Below are 16,381 nucleotides of genomic sequence, written 5' to 3'. Positions count from 1 at the left end.
TAATTATTTTAGTCATAATATGTTATAGTGATGGTTGATTGATCCATGTTTATTTTTTATTGGATTTAATCTTATTTGAGTTAAGTGAGATTATTATAGATAAAAAAAAATTCTTTACAATTATTTAATATATTTACTTATTTAAAATTTGAACCCAATATCTCTAATTAAACTGAAACAATTTCAGGTTAGTTGACACTCATATTATTTTTAATAATTTTCCTAAAATATTTACATTTGATGAAAAATAATTTAACACACCACTGAAGACTAAAAATAATAATAAGCTTTATTTGAAAATGAAAACATAGTATATAATAGTAAACTAGCAAAGCAGACTTAATTTTTTTAATTTTATTTTTAGATTTGTAATTTTTTTTAAAATTTTAAACTAATGGGTGATAAATTCATGAAACTTTTCAATATCAATTTTTCTTATAGTAAATAGCAAATCTAATGAATGACAATCCTATATATGTTATCATCTAGTATTTTTAGATAATTAACAAATAACATTAAAAGACAAATAGTTTTAATATTTTAAAACCATCTTATAAAATTCTTAAACAACTTAATTATCTTTCTTTTTTTACTTCTTTTGACGCATCCTAACACACAGTTATAGTCACGTGATCAGAATTGATATTATATATATCCCCATCTCATGCTAAAATTAAGCGATGTGTTTGATACATTCATGTAGACTAAATAATTATTTCTAACGTATTATCAACGATGAAGGGAGTGAGCAAGGGTTAAAGTAAATATGTATTCATGGTTAGTCAGTTATTACCAAAAACAGAAAAAATATCATCATAGGACATTATCTGATATATGCACATGGCACATGACTTTTGTAACGGTGCGCATGACGTATCATTGCTAAGTTATTAGAGTGAGGTACATCCATAACTAACCGGATTGTAATTAATTATGATATTATACTGATATTCTTTTATCTTGACGATAATGTGTGAACATTCGTTTTAGTTATGATTTTTTTACTCCTTAATTTTTCTAAATATCCCATCATTTTATTTTATTATATCATTCATTATTATTATTAATTTCTTTTGCATTCTTTCACTTGTTTTGTATAGTATAAAATAATTTTATATCATCTATTAATCACAAATTATATTAAGTAATTTTTGTTGTAAAAATGAACAAAATAATCATTCATAAAAATCTTTTATTACTTTGCAGTGACACGGTAATATATACTATTTTCTCAATGTTTATATTAATAATTAATAATATAACATAAAAAATAAAGTCAATGTTCTAGTATGAGCTTTTTTTTTGTGTGGTAATACCTCTACTATAATCTTTCCATTTAGTTTCAAATTTTGAAAACTTCAATAATTAATTTTAATCCCTAATTTTATATAATACTTAAGTTTATATAGCTATTTCTTCAATCCATTTTCAGACAAAACAATAATATAAAATAAAGTAAAAGTGACTAAAATAAATAGCTTTGTACAAAATTAAGAAATAAAGTATAAGTTTTGTCAACGAGTTAATTGATTTTTTTTATAGAGAAAGGATCGTAAAAACTTCAACCGGTGAAGGAAATACCCATTATCAGCTATTGGACCCTTTCTTTGCATGAAGTCTGCATTCTTATATTCTTATATGATTTCTAATAAATAAATAAATAAATGTATTATTTAGATCCATAAAATCTATGTGATATCGTAATGTTATAGGAGCACATATGTTTGACCTTTAGCAGTCAGGCTCTTCAATAAACAAGTTATCCCTAATCTATTAATATTAAAATGTATTTAAATATTTTATCTATTGACAAATATTAAATTATCTATAATGTCACACATTATCTTATCTTCTACCTTCTATCTATAAGCAAATATTTATTTCTAACATTATCTATAAGCTTTCGATTATTATCTACACATCGAGAATTATTTATAAAGTTACAACAGCCTCTATAGACAAGGACCAACAATTACACTCAACTAATATAAATACAGGTTTCATCGAATCCTTTCACATGATCACAAACAATGATCTGAATACACACTCATCACATGGCAACAAGTGTGTGTCTCCCTCTCTCTAGCTCATACGAGCTTTACTCACACATATATTTGCTTATTTTTTCTCACTCATATTTTTATTGGAACGTCAGAGTCTTTTATCTTACAGGTCTTCCCTCTTGTCAAATGTACCTCTCCAAGCCAATATGTGAAGTTCGAAACCATTCTCAACCACGTCAATTCTGACGTGTTATGGTGTTTGAATTTTGATAAGAACAATAAATACCTAAGTGCAACACTCATAAATCAATCGATAAAATGAGATTTCATAATAAGAGCAACATTTCTTAATTTAATGTTATCAAGGGAGGTTGAGCTTCTATAGCAAAGACCTTCCCTTGACCTGACACACATAGTAGTTGAATAGGGTTGAGATCATTTTAAGCTTCTAACTTTGGATTTTTAAGATTAAGCCATCTTCCATAAAATATTTCAATTAGTTTCTAGTTTTTTTATTAGTTAAAAAATTTATTTATCTATTCGATAAATAAGTTTTTTTTAGTAGTTTCTTGATAGATTTTAGTATTGGCAATTCATATGTTTTGATTTTTTTAAAATTATAATTTTTTTATACATTTAATTTATTTACAAAATTTGATAATTAAACCAAATGATATTTAACTTGGATGTTGTATTTAGATGTTTATTGCAATAATTAATAGTTAAATAAATTTAATATTTAATTGAATAATGTATTTAAATATTTATTACAACGATTGAAAATTAAATAAATATGATATTTAATTAAATTATGTATTTAGATGTTTATTACAACACTTGATAATTAAATAAATTTGATAAATTTTTACATTTGTAAATTTTTATCAAACCTATAATTTTTATGTACAATTTATATATGTAAACAAATTAATTATTAGATAAAAATTAATTATGTAAATTTACATTAAAATTTTTAGTATTATATATAATAACATTAATTATTTTATAGCATAATTGATTTATTAGCTCAGTTAATTAGAATGTTAAGCTAATAAAAATATAAAAAAACTGGTAAAATAAAAATATTTTTGAAAATAAAAATAAATTCATAAATTATATTTTTGAAAATAAAAAGAAATCCTATAGATAATCGTAAGCCTCATACGGAGGTACAGATTCATCTGTACAGATATTATCGTTTACATAAAAAAAAAAAAAAAAACCCGTAAAGTATGAGGCTAAATGGGAGGTATAGTTATTAATAGGAGGCCGCATGGATTCAAATTCAAAGTAGAATTTGTTTCCGGTGGAAGTAAAGTTGAGGTTCTACTCAATTCGGATATCTATTAATACCTCTTCTGTAGAATGACTAGGCTTCATCGTGTCGAGCTATCTTCACCGGCGGGATTGATTCAGTTTGGCTACACGTTCAAAGATCCTTAATCACATTAAAACCAGTATGAAAATCTGTTGTTACAGAAAATTACATTCAGTGCAAATCAAAATCACTTTGTTGTTAAGAAAACATTGAATACAATAACGGTGGTTCGCAACACACTAATTGGATGAACAACAAAACTAACTTACAACGTTGACACAAATACACGAGGGTATTTGGCACTTTTTTTAAAACGACAATCCAGAACAAATACCAAGTTAATGCACTAAACGCACCTATCATTGGTAACCCTTTCATTAAACTTGGCAATTCTAAGTGAAACGAAAGCAAAATTCATGTATTTTGTTAGTTTGTTAAAATTCTTAAAAAGTGCTTTTAAAAAAAATTAAGATGAGATTTGCTTCTTAATTAGCATAAGGAATCTATAATGAATCTAATTATAGAAAATAAACATAAGCACGCTGCACAGCCATAGACACTGAAATAACAGTAAAGCACAACCATAATCTTGAGAAACAGAAGGCTACAGATACACTAACTTAAGATTGATCTCAGTTTTATTAACAACGTTGCTTGAAATTAGAGATTGAGAAAGAAGGTCAATACGCATACTTGATAGGAAAAAAAATTAAAAAGTTAAGAAAGAAAAACATGTTACGAATGACAACCTGATTTAAGGGTAAATTTGTCATGTCAACCTTAAAAGAGAAACAGAATAAACAACTGAGCCACTCTCTAAATCGAGACTATCTGATATTCCGAAGTAAAGATAATATTGGTGACCGGAGAAAAACCAAGATGTTAAGATATCCATGTAACAAGTAATAACCAAAACGAACGTTTTAAAAATAAATAAAAGGCCTCATGCCACGGTCTTCAACATAAAAATCAATTCTACAGTAAAGCAGTAACTAACTTGTCCCAAAACTCAAAACAGATTCGCATCTGAAAGCACTAAACAGCTTAACCTAATAACGACCAATACCCCAAACTCTGACCACGCCATCGGTATAGCCACTAAACAAAGTGCTTCCATCCGAACTCCAGTTCAAACTTGTGCAGTAGATAACCTACAATATACAAATAAAGTGATAGCAGAGAAACACAACACAAAAGTCAAGCACTAGAACGATCAACATATCTTATCATATAAAGTATTGTAAATCCTTTAAAAATGATGACAAAACATATCCAATATACAAATAAAATGATACAATGATTCATGTAAGTGAAAAATTGGGGAAAATATTTTCATTTTCTTTGCATATACTTCCTCCACTTGCAACAAAAATAGCAAAGTCTCAAACAAGATTTGCCACATAGATAACTCTGTTAAACTACAAAGCAAACATTCAACCAGATTCAACTCATAATTCAACAAGACCTAAACAAGTGGCTAAATCCTTAGACAAAAAATCAAATAATTTTCAGATTACTACAGATTGAAAGAGCAAGCAAATGTAGATGAAATACACATAAAAAAAATCAAGAGAACCGTAAGTTCATAGTGAGGAAACTTCAATTCAATCCACGAGAACAATTCACAATGCCATATAAATTATAAAACCTAGCAATTGTAAAAATTTTGAGTCAATGAAATTTCAATCAATAATTAATTGATAAATGAAAACAATTGAACAAAACAAAATATACCTTCTTCTTGTTGGGGTTACCACCACCGGTGGTGGCATCAGCCTCAGTCTTTAGGTCAACCTTCAAATCTTCAACGATACTCTTGCTCTCCAAATCCCAGATCTTGATGCTCTGTTCAGTGGCGGCGCAAAGCCAGTACCTGTTGGGGCTGAAGCAGAGCGCATGTATGATAGAACCAGCATCGAGGGAGTAAAGACGCTTACCCTCAGCCAAATCCCACAGAAGAATAACCCCATCTTTGCCACCACTGGCACACAGAGAGCCATCAGGGGAAACAGCAACAGTGTTCACATAACCATTGTGTCCAGCAAGCGTGTTCCTCAACTTGCAGTTTGTCAGGTTCCAAACCTTAACGGTGCGGTCCCACGAGGCAGAAACAATAGTGGGCTGAAGGGTGCTAGGGCTGAAACGGACGCAGCTTACCCAATCAGAATGCGCATCGCCGTCTTGGATTGTGTACTTACACTCTCCCAGGGTGTTCCACAGCTTGATCGTGCGGTCACGAGAGGCAGACACGATCTGACGGTTGTCAATGGAAAAGGCCACGGAGAGCACGTCCTTGGTGTGGCCCACAAAGCGGCGAGCGGAGGTGCCAGCAGCAAGGTCCCAGAGGCGGAGCTCGCCGTCCCAGGAGCCGGATAGGGCAAACTGGCCGTCAGAAGAGAGGACGACGTCCTGGACAAAATGAGAATGGCCGGTGAGGCGGCGGCGGGGGACACCGTAAGTCTTGTCCTCCTTGGTAAGATGCCAGAGGATGATGGATTTGTCGCGTGAGGCGGTGACGATCATGTCGGAGTTGTCGATGGGAGTGGCAATCGCCGTCACAACGTCGGTGTGGGCGCGCATGGTGCCACGGAGAACAAGATTATCTGCCATTTTTTCTTTCTCTCGAAGGCACTGAGAATACCGCAATTAGGGTTTTCCTTTTCACTCACTGCGACTGCGTGAGAGAGCCTTTTGGTTTCTAAGCGATGGACTCCAGCGACACAAGCAATATATAGTGAGGAGGAGAGAACCTCGATTAGGGTTTTGGGGACGGGTGGGTAACAAACAACTAGTAGTATGTAGATGAGTTGTTTCTTTATTTTTTCTCTCTCAAGAGTTGTGTCGTTTATCAGGCCCAATCTTGTAATGAATCGGATACTTCTTCCAACGGGTCCAACAATGAGATCAAAAAATTAAGCCCAATTTTGTGGTTTTCTTGTGTTTATTCTTTACAATGTTTCAAATTGATACAAGATAAAAATATCTTCTAAATTTCAAATCAATTCAGTCTTTTAATTATGGTAACTTTGTTTATTATCATGATTTATTGAAAATATTTATATGTATTATATTATAATGATAATAATTTGTGGTTACATTGACAATGTATTAAGTATATGTAATTAGTTGAAATTAATTTTTTCTTTGAAAAATCAGTTTAAATATTATGTCATCTTGTTATCATTTTTGAGTTTCTGCTCTATAGTCTCTTTTTTTCCCATAGCCGCCCATCAGGCCATGAAAGATTGATGGTTGAGCATAGTCATCTCGTCTCCCCTAAACCTTTGCTCACGCCACAGTCGACAAAAGTGGTGGAGAAGCATTCTCCATAGAGGGTTAGGAAGGGAAAAATAAAGAGGGAGTGTTTTAGCAATGAAGGGGAGTGGAAATAAAAATTCCCAATGGATGTGTAACATTGTCTATGGATAGTTTTTTTCTTTCTTTTTTAAATCTTATGAACCATTGAATTTTTTTTAAAAGATGTTAAATTAAATAAATCGTAACCAGGACAAATCCAGACTCGAATGAAAGAGAGACTAACCATAAAATAATTTTATCTCTAAATTTAATTTTAATATTATTTTACATAATTTTTAAGTAGTTAAAATTAATTTTTATATCATAATTTAAATTATTGTTGTAAATTTAAAATATAATCTATATATCACAATATATTTTTGTTATAATTTTAATTGCACAAAATTAAGTATTTATCTTGTACAATACACAATTTAAAATACAAATAAAAATATGTTTAGAAGATAAAAACATATTTTGTATGTACTTTTTTTAAGAATATTTTATATGTACCTTAAAAAAACATGTTCAATTATTTTTTTCCTTGTATCAATAACAATATCATATCATATTTGGGGAGAAACGATGAAAATTACGTGTGACTAAGTGGAAAAAATAATCATATCACAGACTAATCATTTTATTCACCTTTTGCTTCTAGTTTCCTTTTTATATTTTCCCCTAATACTAAAACTAACCCCATTTGATATTTGTTTCCGGCACCAATTCGGAGAAACCCACACCCTATTATTCCATTGATTCATTCATTTCATTTCTGAGTGCTCGAGGCCGAGCTAGCTACCTAGCACCCGCGCCCAAGTCACTTCCTCCAACCCTTTCTTTTTCTCAGTATCTGTGCCCCAACCCCACTTGCTTTTCTGCATTTTTTTTTATCCTTCTTTGTCCTCTGTATTCTAATCCCATGCTTCTTAATCACTTTCTCAATTCCATTGCTCCCTCTCTACCCTGAGTTTTGGACCTTGCCATAGATTCTCTCAGATTTTCGCTCTTCCTGGTATCTTCAGAATGCTTTCTGTGAGGTAAAGTATCTGACTTTGATGCAATCCTTTATCTGGGTCTGTCTCTTCAATTCCTTTCCCTCAACAACATTTCTAGCTCCTTGCTTAATGTTTGATGCACAATTTGATTATTGTGACTGAAATTTGTAAACTTGGGTCGATTTTGTGGCATGGGTGTTTTTTTTTTTTTTGCTATTCAATGTTGATCAAAATGTTGTCTTTAATTGGTTGCATCTTCGTTATTGTCCTGTATGCGTTCCTGCATTATTTTGAGGGCTTGTTTGTTAACAATTTTGATTTCTGTGCTTTAGGGATTTTTGGAGGCGGCATAGGAGGAAGGTTTTCGTCACTGTTGGTGTTTTAGGAAGTGGGTATCTTTTGTATAAGCTCTACGGTGCTCAGAGACATGGGGTTCAGGAACTTGAAAGAGAACTCGCAGTTCAGAGGGAAACTGAGGACCTTATGAAGGCTCAGTTGAGTGAAATACCTACCTTAAGTGTTTCATTTTTTATATAGATTAGATAGATAGATAAATATGTTTTTCTGTGATCATGAATTTCTAACCTCCTATTTATAGTAAAGAAATGCTGATGGCATGTTTCTTATTTTTAATTGATGATGTTAGGATGCAAGCTCACTTTGAGAATATTCAGAAGATGTCTGATGTAACATTGCCGCATGCTATGCACGAGTTAAGTTGTCGGATCACAGAAGAGTTGGATCTTTCTCACCTTCTTGAAAGGCTAATTCAAGGAAAGGGTCAGCCAAACACCTTGACTCAATCAGAGAAACTAGATCTATGGAGTAGACTCAAAATTCTGAGTATGAATCTGGTCTTGGATTCCACATTTATTATACCTATATCTTTGTGGAATTAATTAACCTGTGCAATTTCTTTTTCCATAGGTTTTACAAGAATGACATTGTCAGTATGGGCTACAACAATGCTTAGCTTATATACAAAAGTTCAAGTCAATATTCTAGGAAGGCATTTATACATTGATACAGCACGTAGTCTCGGAATCTCTGATTCAGTGGTAAGAACAACTGCCTTTTTTGTTTCTTTTTGTACATGATGTGTTTCATGGCTTTTTCTGAAGATTGCTGTTGGCTGTTGTTTGGATTCTTTTGGCATATAAGTAGTATGAAGGAACCCATATCATTATCGGTTAAAGGATCTGTGGCATCACCGATAATATCTAGATGTTATCCAACAGAAGGCCTGACCTTGGGGCATTTTGGATTTCCAGAGGGGTTTGTCGTGATGGAATTGATTTCTGTCTGTCTGTTTGCTAAGAGAATGAGTGAGAAATGAAAAGAATTTACGACACAACACATTATTACCAGTTTCTCTTATCCAAAATTGAGTTAACATGCTTAGTGACACTTTTGTGAGTATCAGGTAGTATGTTTTGTTTACTATTTGTGGAACTTGTGCTTAGAATTAATCACAGTTCAGTGACTAAAAAAATGTTTAGGCAGCAGAGCTATAGAAACCAATTATTACTGAATATATTGAACAGTATATGAAGCATAGACACTTCTATAACTTGAGGTGTGGGAGTGTTAGGCACGTTTCTAGCATGGACACCTCCCCCCCCAACACTTATAGGACACATGTTGGATACTTTCCATTCAGTGTTTGCTTAAAATAATGTTTTGGTTCAGACACTTGAGCTGACACTTTCATATGGCTTGGATACTTGAGCCAACACCTCCATATGGGTGGTTACCTTAGGTACACTAGTACTATAAAAAAATATTTATATTTTTTTAACATTGAAAAAAGTCAGTTTAAAATGTAGTATAAAATATTAAAAAATAAGGACTCTTGGTGTGCTTTTGTGAGCCTCATTGTCATATTCATAGGAATGTGCATATACAAGAACATACAAATTTTAATTATTATTTGACATCTTTTGTTATGTTGCATGTATAATTACATTTACCTTCATTTGATATAAATATATAGTTTTCTATATTTTTTACAATAGTTGTGTCGAAGTGTTTGTGTTGATGTCAAATCCAGTTTCCCTGCCTCATAGGATCTTATCTATTGTTGTTTATTTTCATTTTCTTTTTGTGATGAGGTTTTCTTTTGTTACCTTAAGATTGTATTTTAATGATGAACTTATTTCTGGGACAAAGGGGGAAGAGAGGATTTGGAACTAGGTTCTGTTTATTTTTTGGACAGAGATTCTGTTGTCAAAATTGAGGCTTTTGCTCATTTGATTGAAACAACAGTACACATCGGTCAAATCTTAGGGTAAATCAGAATTTCAAATCTTTCCTGTCAAATTCTTTGGGGAATGTGTTTATTGTCTTTATGATAAACTTTTAATCACAGCAAAAGAGCCATAATTTAACTTCTATTTAAATACATACTTTTCACTAAATTGACATATGGAATGCCTCATTGAAACTGAGAGTAATTTTCTTTTCTTCTCTGTTTGTGTATACACAGGAAAGTGGAGATGTGGTTGATAGGGAAGACCAAAAGAAATTTCTAGATAATATTGATTTTCTCTCTCAGCATGGTATGCCTGCCTTGATTTCTGATATGGAGGCAGCAACAAAAGAAGTTCTCAAAGGGTGATGTTTCTTTCATTAATTTGATGATCAACAATTTGTGAATTGATTCTATCAATTATTTAAAATCTTGTCTCAGATATATAAACATTAATTTTTAACTTTTTTCTATAAGATATAGAACAATCTTAACTGTGAGTAGTTGAGGCTGTAGGATAGGAATTTATTTTTCTATCAACAGACATACGAATTGTCTGCAGCCAAGTCTATGTTTTAAAACTTCTCAAGCTTTGATTCTGTTCTTGATTAAGTTTCTGAATTGAGACCCGGAGTTTTCAGTTTAACCATCTGCATTGTTATTAAATACCTACCTGAATAATTAATAAACTTGGTGAAAATCAAAGCTTAGCAACATTAACACATTAATGCAATCCTTAGGCAGCCTAGTGTAGAAGTTACCAGTTAATATATAATCAAATAATTCACCAAAAATTGTGCCTCACTTAATCTCATTTGTATGTGTGAATAGAGAGGGCCGGCAACCATTAGAGCTAATCATTGAGTTGGAACTTGGAAGTATTGACATTATTGAATCTATAGATATATTATAGATTAATGATCAAGACTTGTTTTAAATTGGTTATAGATAATTTCGATGTGCAGAAAGCAGTTGAGTACTTTCTTCAACAGCACAACACTTCATGAAACTATCATGCAGATACTCAACTCCTTCATGAGCATGGGGACTCCAAATTCCTGGATAAAGTATATGATACCTGAAGATGTTAGACCATATTCCACAACCTATGGTAGTGATGACCCAGTGCCATTTGACATGACTGAATTTGAACAACTTATGATGGAAGCATGGGCAGTATTATCAAGGTAAATATTTTGTTTTTTGTCTTTTTGATGCATTGATTAATTACATCTTCCTGGAAACTCAATAGATTTGTGACTACTGTGTCCACGAACAATCTTTGCCTGTAATGTGAGGGATGACTGATGTGCTAGTTGAATTGCTGAAAAAATATTTGAAAGGAAATCTTAAGTGTACAGGAAATTTTACTTGAATTTATATAAAAAAAAACAGGATCTACCTTACAATATTACATTAATGAATCACATAAAGTCTTTTATATGGTTAGGATCCCCATTTGATGTAATGTAATTCCTGGTCCCATTCAATTAAACAAGCGTTTCTGTGAAGCAATTTTGTATAAATTTTTTCTATATATAGCATTCCTTATTTGAAATTAGAAGAGCACTAACAACATACTATTTTTCCTTTGTTTTGCAGTGCTGAATTTGGAAGCATTGTAGAGATATCTCTGAAAGCAGTGGTGGATACACTGGTGGAGCTCATGGGGACTAAATTTAGTGGAGGAAGTGTAGCCGGGGGCCTGCCTCTGGCCAGAGTGTTGCCTCAAGTTGCACAGATGTGTCCTTTGCTCCTTGAAGAACCCAGAAAAAATCAGTTCATCCAAATCATTAAAAATATACAGGAGGTTGAACTTTTTTTCACACTCCTCTATGCAAATATGCCACATGCATAGTGATTAATATTTATGTTTTAAACCAAAGAGATTACATTTATTGCATGAAAGGCATCGGGCAGTGTACAAAAAATTAGACGAGGTTCAAAAGAGATATAGGTGCTAAATTGTTAGCTTTCATCTTTTCAATATGACATTTCCCATTTGTTGTAATTAGTGATTAGTGATGCATAGTGCTCCCCCTTTGGCTCAAACGTGGCATTTGGAGGAACCGGGTTTTTTTTAGGACTATAGTTTGCTTTATGATCAGTGCTGTACACGGAAATGACTTTTTCATCTCATCTATTTACTTTATTCGTGCAGTGCTTGTCAGATTGGCTTTTCAAATGTTCTAACAATGCAAACTATAGTCACCATCATATAATTATTTGGGGGTTGAAAGTGAATGAATTAATTACGAAGATAGATGAAGTTAAAAGTGGGAGGAGTAGGATAAATGGACAATCGTAATATTTGAGGGAAAATGCAAAGGAAATCAAACTGACCAATCTTGTTTTAACAACACCACTGTAACTAATTCTTATTGAATTAAGTTTTTTTTTTTACGCATCTTATTGAATCAAGTTGAGTAAAAGTAAACTTAACCTGATTTAAGTCATTTTCTATTCTACAATTTTTAATAATAAAATTGATTTTAACAATGGCCATTAAATGGTTATTTAGGTGCATTAATTGATGAAGAAACCAAAATTGATCATAATTATATATTTAAAGGGTGGAAATGAATATATTTAAAGTTATAAATAATGTCTTGTAAGAACGTGACAATAACTAGTGAGTCGAGATGTTAAAAAAAAGTGCACAGCAAACATGACCTAACTTTTACATCTATTTTTGGTTAGTAATAAACAATGTATCGAAACAAAAAGTGATGAAGTTCTCTTTTGTAAAAAAAAAAAACAAGGGTAAAAAAAAGAGACATTGAACTGTTAGTGTCACATGAGAACAAGTATGAGAATTGACAATATTTATTTGCCTTTTGACGTAATGCTTTACTTATTTTGTCTATTGTCTACTTAATAGTTCAATATATAAATATATCACAAAATTTATAACATACCTGGTTCTATGGTGTAGTGGTTATCACCCTTTTTGTATATAAACGTTTTAGTAAAAGTAATTTAAATTATATACAATATACCAAATTTGTTTTTTTTATTTGAGAATATTTGGTTCCAATTAATTTTTAAATTATTTAAGTTCAAATTGACCTATTGTATCATTATTTAGGTTCACATTTGTTCTACATCAAAACAATCTAAAAGACAATAAAATTTATTTAATTTATTAAATTTTTTTTAGCAAATGACCAATTTAGTCCCTAAATTTATATTTTATTGTGATTGTAGTCCCTAAAATTAAAAAAAAAAAAAGCATCAAATAAGTCTCTAAAGTTTGGTAGAGGTTCATTTAAGTTCATGAAATTACCTTTTTTGCATTTTGGTCCCAAATTTGAGGACTTAAATGGTAATATTATTATTATTATTATTATTATTATTATTATTATTATTATTATTATTATTATTATTATTATTATTATTATAAGTTTAGGAATCAAAATGAGAAAAAATGCATTAATTTTTAATGACTTAAATAAAATCCTAGAAAAATCCAGAAATTTATTTGAATTTTCTTAATTTTAGATACTAATGTAACAATGAGATACAAAATTAAAGATTAAAATAGTCATTTAGTGACAATTTGGTTGGGTCAAATATGTGAGGAGTGGAAGGAGATGCGCGGAAGAGATCAGAAGTTTGCACATCTTAGTGATTTGGTTGGAAAGAGGTGCGCATATTTCTTTACAAAAAATCATTGGAGATGAAATTTGGACTGTTCATCAAACTTATCCGTGAGGCTCCAAGTGAGTTGTGATGGGTAGAAAAACTTTAATAAATGATAAAAGTATATTTTTTTATTAAATATTCATTATCTTTTCTATTTCTTTTATACCCGTTAAATCACCTTAATTTAAATACTTATTTTATGTTATCCTTTATTTCTCTTAAACCAAATTACTTAATTTTTTTTATTTTATTTCATACTTATTTCTCTTCTCATATATTCTTTTGGCTTATCTCTTCTTCTCTCCACAAAACTAAACATATTTTAATGTAATTTTGATATATTTTTTAATCTGGAACATATTAATTAGGTATTGAAATATACTTTTTAAGGCAAAGATGATTATTCTTGAATTTTAATTATGTTTTTTATAGTGGGAATTTTAATTATGTTGATTTATTATATTTAGATATATTTAATGTTCTACAAATAAAATCATTAAATTTTATGAAAAAGACTATATATTTATTTTAATTATATGATATATTTTTTTGGTTATAAAAAGTAAAATTATCAAAAAGAAAAAAAAAGCTTCTATTAATCATGAAATAGCCCAATGATATGATATCAGATATGAGTTTTCTTTATAATTACTTTTAATCATAAAATATGACACGGGGTTTGGGCTTCATAAAATAGCCCAACAACACCAACACAGTCTTTCTTTAACCTTCCTCTTTAAGCGTAGAGGAAAAGCTTCAGTCTCTGACCATGGCGGATGGAAGCAGCGGGGAAATTCTAATGCTGGAAGCCCCAGCGTCTTACGGTAGGTCTAGCGATTCCGACGCGGAAATAATCGACGCATTGCCTTATATCGACGACGACTACGCAGACCCCAGAGTCAAACTGGAGGTTGACCGTCTCGTGGAGGATGAGATGCGTCGCAGCACCAAGAAGCCCACCGATTTCCTCAATGATTTCCCTCCTCTTCCCAACTCCATTTTCCAGGTTCTTTTCATGACTTTCATTCTCACTGTCTATTCTACAATTTAACCTAATTCATGTTTCTTTTTTAGTTGCTATTGTCTTGCCCTAGTTGAGTGTGTGTGAATTGCAGAACTACCCAATGATTGCCAGAGAGTACGAACGTGTGAGAGCTGGAAGGCCTCCCGTTGCTCTTGATAGATCGCGCTACGATTTGGAAATGCCGCCGCCCAATAAAAGGAACGACGAAACTGCTTGGAAGCAAGCTCTTCATAGAGCTCAACGCCTGCTGCAATATCAGATCATCAGGATGGAAAATTTGGACTTGATGTTAAAATATGGTCCCGATACCTGGAAACAGCACAACCAGAGATTGGAAGTATACTTGTCAAGGTTTCTTCATTCAATTAATTTAGATTTTGTTTTCCCCCTAAGTTCCTTTAGGCAATTAATTTATGCTTTCATCATCTTTGTTCAACTTGATCTGCAAGAGTCATCATCATCATCATCTTTGTTCATTAACTTTAATTTGGACCGGTGAGTTCTTTAGATTGTTATGTGTCAATTTATACGCTGACACGGGCACACATATGGGGATGCAAGCGAGGGTTGGGGAGTTAATCTTGACTAATCAATATTTAATACATGATTAAGCAAAAAAATCTATCTTAATCTTTCTTGTAAAATTTAGGTTAAATTAGTTTTTTACTCTTTTAATTTATTATTTATGTTCAATTGGTCTCTAATTTTTAAGACCGATTCAATTTGGTCCTCTAGTTTTTTAAAATGCTTAGTGATGGTTTTGAACCGTCACAAAGTTTGATTCTTACCATTTGAACTGAATGATTAAATTGAATCAATTTAAAAAATTTTACGATCAAATTGAATTTTAAAAATAAATTAGAGGGCTAATTTGATCTAAAATTTAGTAGTCTGACTCTACAGTTGTCCCTAAACACACACAATTCACATTAATTTTACCATTGTAAATAATAAATCAAAAAGATGTGCCTGAGCAGCTGAGCTTAATAACACATGTTGTTTGCCTGCATAATTCATGTTCTATATGGCATTTGTTATAATTGTGTTATCTATTTTTAGAATGCAGAAATTAGCTCAGGAACAAAATGAAAAGATTGAAAAAGTAAACCGTGAAAGGAAATATCATCAGGTGATTATTACTTACCACACTTCTCTCCCTTTGCTCTGTTAAATTTCTGCTGACCTTTTACCCTTTTCTTAAAAACTATTGTCAGCAAAACACTGCATATGAGCTTAATGCGTTGTCCATGCAATGGAAGGAGCTTTGTCAGAAGAATATAGACATCAGTGCTGCCTGTGCTTCAGTTGAAAATCGCATAAATGAACTGAAAAGAGAAGCAGCAGAAAGGTGACTACTACGCATAGTTTGGTTTTCTCGGCTGATTTCCTCTAGTTTTGGTGTTGTTAGTTTGTTTTTTTTTTTTCAGAGGCTGGAACTTGGGAGCTGTAACAGAAAATGACCAATTGGCAAATTCCGAATTATGAGATTCGTATGTTCTCATCTAGTTTTGTATCTGTAATGAATTTGTTCTGCTTAAAACTAGATTTGCTATTGTACCTGAGATGTTTAGTACAATATCATGAAAAAGTTATCCATTTGCTCACCCTCGGAACAAATATGATGTTTTTTTTATAGAGAAAACCGGTTCAAAAAAGAGGGGAGGGGCTGCATCTAGTTATTCAATCCTTATTGAAATTAGTACTTTCCCATCTTCCCCCCCTAATGCATTAGCAGATCAAGATACCTGTTTGTTTCGGTGATATACGAACTTGATTCCATCGGCAATTCAACATGGGATGGTTCTGTAGGTGAAGCAAGTCCACACTGCGTTAGGTTAGAATTCATTT

At 31.8% G+C, this 16,381-nt stretch overlaps 3 protein-coding genes across 3 annotated transcripts; 2 read left to right on the top strand and 1 right to left on the bottom strand.

Moving 5' to 3' along the window:
• Positions 1-4,191: 4,191 nt before the first annotated feature.
• LOC100778205 (guanine nucleotide-binding protein subunit beta-like protein-like) lies at positions 4,192-6,020 on the bottom strand. The gene is made up of 2 exons (NM_001254526.2): positions 5,056-6,020; positions 4,192-4,472 (listed from the first exon to the last, which is right to left on the bottom strand). The coding sequence occupies exons 1-2, from the start codon at positions 5,929-5,931 to the stop codon at positions 4,371-4,373; spliced, it is 978 nt and encodes a 325-aa protein (NP_001241455.1). The 5' UTR covers positions 5,932-6,020; the 3' UTR covers positions 4,192-4,370.
• Positions 6,021-7,265: 1,245 nt separating this feature from the next.
• LOC100778748 (peroxisome biogenesis protein 3-2) lies at positions 7,266-12,034 on the top strand. Its single transcript, XM_003530898.4, has 7 exons — positions 7,266-7,658; positions 7,949-8,110; positions 8,263-8,459; positions 8,544-8,674; positions 10,102-10,229; positions 10,830-11,051; positions 11,467-12,034. The coding sequence occupies exons 1-7, from the start codon at positions 7,645-7,647 to the stop codon at positions 11,720-11,722; spliced, it is 1,110 nt and encodes a 369-aa protein (XP_003530946.1). The 5' UTR covers positions 7,266-7,644; the 3' UTR covers positions 11,723-12,034.
• A 2,133-nt stretch (positions 12,035-14,167) lies between these two features.
• Positions 14,168-16,137, top strand: LOC100777152 (pre-mRNA-splicing factor SPF27 homolog). Its single transcript, XM_003530895.5, has 5 exons — positions 14,168-14,515; positions 14,625-14,884; positions 15,593-15,662; positions 15,748-15,881; positions 15,961-16,137. The coding sequence occupies exons 1-5, from the start codon at positions 14,279-14,281 to the stop codon at positions 16,016-16,018; spliced, it is 759 nt and encodes a 252-aa protein (XP_003530943.2). The 5' UTR covers positions 14,168-14,278; the 3' UTR covers positions 16,019-16,137.
• Positions 16,138-16,381: the final 244 nt, after the last annotated feature.

Source organism: Glycine max, chromosome 8, assembly GCF_000004515.6.
Source record: "Glycine max cultivar Williams 82 chromosome 8, Glycine_max_v4.0, whole genome shotgun sequence".
NCBI lineage: Eukaryota > Viridiplantae > Streptophyta > Magnoliopsida > Fabales > Fabaceae > Glycine > Glycine max.
Note: the sequence above shows the minus strand (reverse complement) of the source record. Positions and strands in the feature narration are given on the sequence as shown.

Coding starts and splice junctions, on each gene's coding strand:
- LOC100777152 (XM_003530895.5), top strand. CDS start 14,279: ATGGCGGATGGAAGCAGCGGGGAAATTCTAATGCTGGAAGCCCCAGCG. Junction 15,663..15,747: donor GTGAAAGGAAATATCATCAG/GTGATTATTACT, acceptor AACTATTGTCAG/CAAAACACTGCATATGAGCT. Junction 15,882..15,960: donor AAAAGAGAAGCAGCAGAAAG/GTGACTACTACG, acceptor TTTTTTTTTCAG/AGGCTGGAACTTGGGAGCTG.
- LOC100778205 (NM_001254526.2), bottom strand. CDS start 5,931: ATGGCAGATAATCTTGTTCTCCGTGGCACCATGCGCGCCCACACCGAC. Junction 4,473..5,055: donor GTAACCCCAACAAGAAGAAG/GTATATTTTGTT, acceptor TGTATATTGTAG/GTTATCTACTGCACAAGTTT.
- LOC100778748 (XM_003530898.4), top strand. Junction 8,111..8,262: donor GAGGACCTTATGAAGGCTCA/GTTGAGTGAAAT, acceptor TGATGATGTTAG/GATGCAAGCTCACTTTGAGA. Junction 10,230..10,829: donor ACAAAAGAAGTTCTCAAAGG/GTGATGTTTCTT, acceptor TTCGATGTGCAG/AAAGCAGTTGAGTACTTTCT.